The sequence below is a fragment of the Amblyomma americanum genome, chromosome 2 (genome assembly GCF_052857255.1).
Source record: "Amblyomma americanum isolate KBUSLIRL-KWMA chromosome 2, ASM5285725v1, whole genome shotgun sequence".
In the NCBI taxonomy this organism is placed as follows: domain Eukaryota; kingdom Metazoa; phylum Arthropoda; class Arachnida; order Ixodida; family Ixodidae; genus Amblyomma; species Amblyomma americanum.
Window position 1 is genome coordinate 179,852,599 of NC_135498.1, and position 8,849 is coordinate 179,861,447.

An 8,849-nucleotide genomic window follows, 5' to 3' on the forward strand; every position below is an offset into this window, starting at 1 on the left:
GTCACCGAGCTCACAGTGTTAGATTTTTGCTTAATTTAAGTAACCAAATCTGCATTCCTTTTTTCTAAACCTTTTGAGCACGTGTCAGCCGCCGCCTGTGTCTTGGTCAATCCCCCGCAGTGGGTACGCGCCATTGTCTCCCTGAGGACAACAACAACGACTCACCTATGTTTTCCGCTCCTTTCTCCATCTCGCCACCTTCAATGAGCTTGCCATAAGAAGAAGAAGGCGATCGACGAAGGAACGTGGAGGAAGAAGACCGCACCCAGCCCCCAAGGAGAAGCCATGGGTGCCGCCCTGCGCAAGGAAGTTCCCGACCCCCGCACGGGCCTGATCGACCGCGAGCGGCGCGCCATCCAGGGGTCGTGGAAGAAGTTCATGGCCGCTAACCGCGACTATGGCGTCATCATCTTCTCGGCCATGTTCCTGGCCCACCCGGAGTACATCGAGCTGTTCCGCAAGTTCCGCGGCAAGAGCATCACCCAGCTGCAGGACGACCCGGAATTCCGGGCGCACGGGTGCGCCGTCGGCTACCAGCTCACCTCCATGGTGGACAGCGTGGCCGACTCGGTGCTGCTGGAGGCCCTCATCCGCAAGAACGCCATCGCACACCTCGAGAGGGCCGGCGTCCACCCCTTCCACTTCCAGGTGCGGGGCCTCGGTCATTTGGGTCCCATTTGGGACCGGTGCAGTCCGCAGGCCCCTCACAGTTATCTCCAAATATGACACTGTCCTACCCAGATGCGGCCGCCCTCCCAAAGAGTATATCTCACCACCTCCCCTTGCTCCGGAGAGATGTCGTAGACTGGAAGGAAAGGAACCACAGTAGTTGTCGTTGTCTTCCCAGCAAGAAATGTCACATAACCACTCTAGGAGAATCGCCAAGCATCTTGGAGGCGTAGAAAGGCTATTCAATTGGACAGCATCGTGTTAGAAAGAAAGAGGGAAAGAAAAACATAACAGAAAAAGAAACAAAACGTAAATGATAATACTTGCGGGAGAGCAACACTTGGGGGTCATATTACAGGTAAGGAGGGGACTGAAATCAATAAAGACAGAAAAAACAATATTGTAAAATTTAGTAAGGCAGTCTATTTGATTCCAATGACAAATTTTGAACGGAGGTACAAACAGTCCTGTGGCAAAGTAACGCAACCATCATGATCATCATCATCTCTCGTAATCACCACCACAGCCTTTATCGTTATTCCGGAGTTGCGGGTGATTATCGTAATCATAACTCCAGGACGAAGGCCCGCTCGTCAGCGTTTGCGTGGCGTACAGACATCCGGACCTTTTGCATACTGCGTAGCTCTGGTTTCTTAATCACTAGCAAAACCAAATTCCACGCACATGTAAGTGACACCTGAAATAAGAGGCTGTGTGACGGTAACGACGGCACCGTCGTCATTGCATGTGTTAACCGAAAACTCTCGCCTTTCTCTGCTCACCAATGAGATATTATTATCCTGGTAGGCCACTTTCGCTGCAACTGGCTGTTCTCGGCACTGTACCACTTGTTAGTTTGGTTTATTGGGGTTTAACGTCCCAAAGCGACTTAGGCTATGAGAGACGCCGTAGTGAAGGGCTCCGGAAATTTCGACCACCCGGGGTTCTTTAACGTATGCTGACATCGCACAGTACACGGACCTCTAGAATTTCGCCTCCATCGAAATTCGACCGCCCCAGCCGTGATCGAACCAGCGTTTTTCGGGTCAGCCGCTGAGCGCCATAACCACTGAGCCACCGCGACGGCGTTGTACCACTTGTGTCCATGTCATTATGGTCGCCTTGGCCACAATGTTCCGCAGACGTTAGTGCCCGCATAGAATTTCCTATCTCTGACCATGCCGGCAACGAAGTAGGTGCCTTCGGGGGGTGCTGAGTATAACTCGCTGTCAGAGCTTAGCTCCTGGGGAGGACAAATGGCTCCAATTTTAGTTTTTTTTTATAGGGAGGCTCTTCACATGAACCGTCAACATACAGCGACGTCACCGGTCACGTTCCTGGCGCTGGTGCCATCACGTGACCAGCGCCACGTACACTTCGCGCCTGTTGCTGTCGTTTTGGTGTCCCAGGTTGCCGCAAAGCTTTAGGCATTAGCAAAACACATGTAGCACGAATGCAGCTTTCGCTGAGCTTGCACATTTGGCTTTTTCTTTCTTTTTTTTACAATACACTCTCAATAACGTCCGAAAAGAAATGTTCCCTCCCAGTAACCCAAAAATGCTTGTTCATTAGCCACAGGGATTTCACTTCGAAACAATGCATGGTCCAAAGTATGATAAAACGGTTTTAAATGTGTATAATGGTGGTAGTCAACTTGAAAAAATGCTTCTTGACTTTCCGCCCTCCGCCTGGAACGACGAAGGGGTAGCATCTCCTCCCCCTTCGTCACACATCCCTTATTTTCGAGGTCCAACTAAGTAGCATTCTCTTCGGACAGCGGGCGAACACGTTAGTTTCATTTTAAAACACAGTGGTATGTAGCGAAGCTCTTTACCGTGTCGGAGGAGGAGGATAAACTTTATTTTCGTCGACCAAGGTAGCAGTTGGTGTGGGGTTATAGCCCCATGAAGCAGCCTTGAGCCCGGGGCGTTCGGCGACTTCTAGGGCTCTTGTCACAGCCCGGATCTGTATGTTCGAGTCAGAACTGAGCAATGCGGCCTCCCCTGGTCTGCATTCGAGAGTTGCAAACCTCGCGGAATGGAGTCTTAAGGGCAAGCGCACAGTATCTGGGATAGTGTGGCATGTTGGCCACATAGTTGACAGGAGGGAGAGTAGACCCCAGGGTATATGCGGGCAAATATGGCGGGGTTGGGGAAGGTGTTCGTTTGGAGCTTAAACACTCCTTCGTACAGCTGTGGCTGCAGAAACAAGAGGCCGCAGCCCCGCTGTGTAATAGACGCCGCCCTCGCGAGTGCGGTGTGCCTGGCTCCATGCCTTTTATCTGCCGATGTAGGCGCATTTTCTCCTGCGAGGCAAGGAATGTTCGAAGTACCCGACCGCTGCGATTCCTGAAGGCAATAAAATCGATTACAATCAAGTACGAATCAACCCTCAAGCACGCCGCAGTAAACTTGTACCTACCTCCCGCAGATAGTGTTCTTTGGGCTGAGCCAGTAAGGCGCCAGGTTACCCTTTTATAGACGTAGCATGTAGCGGCACTGATACAAGTGTCGAGGACCGGGGCTTAAGTCGCCATGACCATATCAAACGCGCTTCATGCGATAATCCTCAACTGGCAATGATCGTATACGTACTCACACATTCTTATCGAAATGTCAGCGTCGCTTGAACTTTTTTGCACTTCTTCGCCGTGGTGGCTCAGTGGTTATGGCACTCGGCTGCTGACCCGAAAGACTCCTTTCGGTCCCGGCCTGGGGGTCGCATTTCGATGGAGGCGAAATGCTATAGGCCCGTGTACTGTGCGATGTGAGTGGAAGTTAAAGAACCCCTGCTGGTCGAAATTTCCGGAGCCCTTCACAACGGCGTCGCTCATAGCCTGGGTCGCTTTGGGACATTAAACCCCCATAAACCATTAACCTTATTGCACTTCTTACGCAGCGGAAACTGGTACAGCGACGGCAGCCTGTGCTCGTAGTAAACTAGGCAGTCAGCGTGGATATGTAATGCTTACGTATAAAGAGACACTGGGGACAAATTTAACTCCACCTCCTCCACCTATGTCGACAGATTACGGTGCTGTAATAAAAGAAGTGATAATTTTCTCTGATAGCAGGAGCGTTTATAGAAAAGGCAAAAAAAAAACTAAGTACAATGTCGCCACCGTCTGGCAGATTTCGCAAGTAAGCTGCGATGGGTCTAAACGATTATTTTTTTTTACACGAATCTTAGAGGCTAGGCTACACCGCCATTCACTTCAAACTGTGATATTTCGGTGTAGACATTGTGAGTTTCAATCAAGGGGTGGGAAAATTTTAGAAAGCAATTTTCTCAGCACTAAGTATGTCTTTTCCTGCCGGACAATTACGTCAACAATCGCAGAAAGTGCCACAGAATAGATGTTTAATAAGCATGCAGTTGTCCTCGCGTGCCTTTAAACATCGTTGTAGACAGAAAGGACAACAAAACACGAGCGCTGCCAATACCACCTGCGTCTCCTACACTGTGTACAGCCTAACCATTGCGGACAAACCAGCATACTCCTCCTGAAAGCGTCATGGCTCCTCACATCTTCCACGCAGAGCCTGGGGCGCGCGGTCATCGACTCGATGAAGGAGAGGGACGAAAAGTCTATGAACTGGCTGGCCGTGGCCGGCTGGGAGAAGATGTTCGCCGTGAGTATGGGCTCCCAACCCTTGCGTGCGCATATCACGCTCTGCGTAGAACACACGCGTATGAGGGGAGTTTACACTGCTACATCCGCTGCCGTGTTCCGAAATGATGTACGTGGTTCACCCAGTAATCATGCAATCACTGATGCCGACAAAGTTGCATCCCGTGTAAGAACTACACCTCACCTGGAAAGCTATTTCGGCACATTCTGCGACATCGGGAGCTTCTTGAGAAAAATTTACATGCATTAACATTCGACTATACGGAGGGCTCAGTTCAGCATGGCACTAGGGTGGGCGAGCCGGTCAAGGATTTTTTTTTTTTTTTTGCTGGTGCCCTGCGCAAGTAATTATGGTCAAGACAGTGAACGAAGCTAGCAGAGCGCTACTGTTCCTGTTTTACCTTTTCCTACTTGCTCAGCATTTCTGTGAAAAAGACAACTCGGTGAGCTTAGTGACACCGTCCAGCGCGCCGAGCTGGGCTTCCCGCTGTTCTTCCTTCAGCTTGCTGAGAAATGTTTCTTCGCTATGTCCACGCACAACTTCGAAAGATGGAGGGATGGGATGGGATGGGATGGGATGGGATGGATGGATGGATGGATGGATGGATGGATGGATGGATGGATGGATGGATGGATGGATGGATGGATGGATGGATGGATGGATGGATGGATGGGATGGGATGGGATGGGATGGATGGATGGATGGATGGATGGATGGATGGATGGATGGATGGATGGATGGATGGATGGATGGATGGATGGATGGATGGGATGGGATGGGATGGGATGGATGGATGGATGGATGGATGGATGGATGGATGGATGGATGGATGGATGGATGGATGGATGGATGGATGGATGGACGAACGGACGGATGGACGGACGGACGGACGGACGGATGGATGGATGGATGGATGGATGGATGGATGGATGGATGGATGGATGGATGGATGGATGGATGGATGGATGGATGGATGGATGGACGGATGCTGAACCCTTTAAATCGGGCGGTGGTTCAAGCCACCTAGCCATATGACTTGTGAAATTTTACTCTTCTGTTGATTTTAACCGCCAATCAGATAACCATCGCTTGCTTACTTCTACCCGCTTAAAATCTACTTTTCCTTCACTGTCCTTAAACCCCAATGCTTTGAATAAATCAGCTCCGCTGCTTTCTACTGTAGAGTGAAGCCCTTTACATAAAAGTATCAAGTGTTCAACCGTTTCCTCCTCCTCTCCACACGCACCGCACAACGTGTCTATCTCATGGTACCTGACTCTATATCTCTTAGTCCGCAAAACTCCCGTCCTGGTCAGGAAGAACAAAGTAGTGCCATCAGTCGGCGGCCAGTAGCGACCCCCACGCGACTCAATAGACATTTGTATTTGTAATTGAGAGACAAATACAGTGTGGCAAAATTATCACCGGGTACGTTGATACTGTCTTCCTACATTATGCAGAATCGGACATTTAATGCTGCATGCACTCGCCCCGACTAGTTCTGATGTGAAAGGAAATTAGTGGAATGGTATTCAACATCCGAAATTACTGCGGTAACTTGTGATGCTCAGCGGAGTGCAGCAACAGGTGGCAGCCGCGTAAACCAGAAGCGTTTGTTCATAATTTCTAGCTTTGTATTAAAAAGCGATTTTAGCCTTGCAGCCTTGCATATAGTTGTGTTTTAATTGCAGTCCGTTTAAGATGGATAATATCCTTAATATGATAGCAGGAATTGAAACTTCGCGAAGTATTCCAGATAAAAGTCGACGTTGTATGCAGCTTACATTGACGGAAATGTAAGCAGTGAGTGAGACATCGAGACAGCATTAGTACAAGCCTTAAGGATGTATGTATACAGTGAAGAGAGTACAAAGAAAATGTATTTAGATTAACGAATAAAATTAATTTAGAAAATTTTATTAGCAAGAACAACGCGGTCGCACTTTGAAATCCGTTCATAAAAACAATGCAGCACTTGAAAAAACAAAACAAAAAAACGCCGAAATTGAGATATTTAAAGACATCGTAAGAACAATTGTTGAAGGGGAATAATTATCTTCCTAAAAATAGAAGGTCGTTAATCATTGGCAGTTAATTTAACATAGTGGTCTGTGCTGCAAGCAGATCCGGTACGGATTCATAGTGTTAGCTACTCGTCGAGTCCCTCTCGACGCAGAGGGCTCCTTCGAAGATCATCAAAAGTTGCTGCGCTGCTGACCTCAACGACGCTCGACAAAAGCTGCAATTTTCATTAGTTCCATGTATGGATGAATGGTTATTAATGTCATCGTGGTCGAATCTTGCATTAGCAGTGCAGGATAGCTGGTAACCAGTAGGTGAACTCGAGGTACTTCGGCGCCCAACTGCCTTTTAGGTGCGATAACGGTTTGCCGAATTCGTACGATCGTGTTGAATTACCGTTGCTCACTGGTTCTACAAAACGGCGACCCCTCAGATGAGCTGCGGGGACCGAGAGACCATACAGGCCGAGGGCCCGAATGGCCCCTTTGTACGTTCCTACCGGGCATGATAGAGCGCGCGTTCCTGTGCCAGATGGCGGTTGTATGTCGTTGAACAATGTTGTGGTGCGTACTTACTGGCTTGTGGTGGAGTGAAAAGTGAGGCACTCGATTGGTCAGTGTGCAAAGACAATGCAGGCCTTATCATGGGACTAGGGAAACATGCAAGGCTTGTATGGTCTCCGTTTTAGAATCGAGCCGGAGACTATGGGAAATACAAGAGCGCGTAATTATGTAAAGAAATCCCAGTTATAAAGCTTGCGCCTTGAGACCTACCCGTTTCCATGGCTTCTTGAACCAATTCGAACGCTTTCGATCTCTACCGGTCCAGCCTTAACTGTGAGCGGCGTTGCGACACACACTCAACTCGGCCGTCTTTGACTGTGAGCACGCTTTCTCTGGCGCGCAGTTCATGCTGGCGGTCACCGTGAAGGTGTTCGAGGAGTGCCCCCAGGATAGGGACGCGCTGACCAGGGGCCCAGAGGACGGCGCCAACGACTCGCACACCGTCTCTCCGGGCGGCCCAGGGGCGGCCAGAGGCGCCAAATCCGGCGGCAAAAGCTCGAAGAAGAAGCGGTCCAAGTCCGAACCCGCCGCCTCGTCGTCGGCGCTGCAGAGATAGGAAGGTCGGCCGACTGCTGGCGCAGGGTTCAACCTCGTTCAGCGAGGGCTTTCGCATTTTACAAACTTTTCGAAATCCTTTTCGAACCAATCAATTTTTATTCCTTGGCTCCGGTTCGCGTTCCGATGACGGCCGCTGAAGGCAACCATCCTGGTTCAGGCCTACTCAATAATTCTAGAAGGCTGCGCAGGGACGTTTTTTTTTTAAATGACGCCGAATAAGAATAGTAATAAATAGTATGGCGCATGCGCGAAAACATCTGCGATGGGCTTACGTGGTTCGTTAGCTCCGAAAAAGTGTATAGATAACATTTTACTTTGACTTGGCGAAATATATACGTCCTTTACTTCTTTGATGTACTCGGGCGTATGTTCTTATTCCATTATTGAAGCTCGGCGCATTTTGTTCATCCTACCTGTTCGTGCAATACAAGAATTATGCGTCCCGGTTCTGAAAAAACTGCCTTGCCCTTTCGGAATCGGGACCACCCGCTCTGACCCCATCAGTATCAACAACAAGCCTTACCATGCTAAGAGCCATTATATCCCCCTCGCTATTCAACATTGCCATGATCTCCCTTTCCCGGGAACTCCACACCCTATCTGGCATCAGTTATACACTATGCCGATGACATAACAATCTGGACAACGAAGGGCTCGGAACATTTGAACATTTCGCCCAACGTAGAGATAGGCATTGCGCTCCAGGTAAATCTAAAATCATTCGAGCCCATGGAAGAGGTTACACGTCCCCAGTTTCGGTGGACATATACGAGGGTCACAAAATCAGAGGTGAATACCACTTACGTCCTGGTTCTGTGGCTTTCACACAATCAAAACCCCCAAACGACAGTGAACCAGATCACCTGCGTGATCAGATGCATCACCAAATACCGCGAAGGGAGGAGAGAAAAGGACACACTTAGGCTGGTGAATGGCCTCATAATCAGTCAGATCGCCTACGGTCTGCCCCAATCAATCCTACACACAAGCTGAGGGGAGCTCCCGTGTAAAACCCTGCACCAAAACCAATACTTCGTATGAAAGGCTCTCAGCCGTCGGACTGCGTAATACTTTTGACGAATTGCGCGACGCAGACCTTACACCACAGAAGGTCAGGCTCCAGACAACCGTGGCGGACAGAGATCCTCAAACGTGACTGGCACCCCGGAAGACCTGCAAGCATTGGTATGCAAACAGTCGCTCTGGCATGAGATAATAATAATAATAATTGGTTTTTTGGGGAAAGGAAATGGCGCAGTATCTGTCTCATATATCGTTCGACACTTGAACCGCGCCGTAAGGGAAGGGACAAGGGAGGGAGTGAAAGAAGAAGAGATCCGAAACAATATTCAGGTGTCCTCAATACCAAAGCACATGCACATGATCTGCACGCGAGACGCCACCT

The 8,849-nt window shown here is 49.4% G+C and overlaps 1 protein-coding gene across 1 annotated transcript; it reads left to right on the forward strand.

Annotated features, from left to right (window-relative positions):
• The first annotated feature begins 259 nt into the window (after positions 1-259).
• On the forward strand, positions 260-7,698 carry LOC144119337 (hemoglobin-2-like). Its single transcript, XM_077651985.1, has 3 exons — positions 260-648; positions 4,209-4,301; positions 7,230-7,698. Exons 1-3 carry the CDS (start codon positions 286-288, stop codon positions 7,440-7,442), a joined length of 669 nt encoding a protein of 222 aa, XP_077508111.1. The 5' UTR covers positions 260-285; the 3' UTR covers positions 7,443-7,698.
• Positions 7,699-8,849: the final 1,151 nt, after the last annotated feature.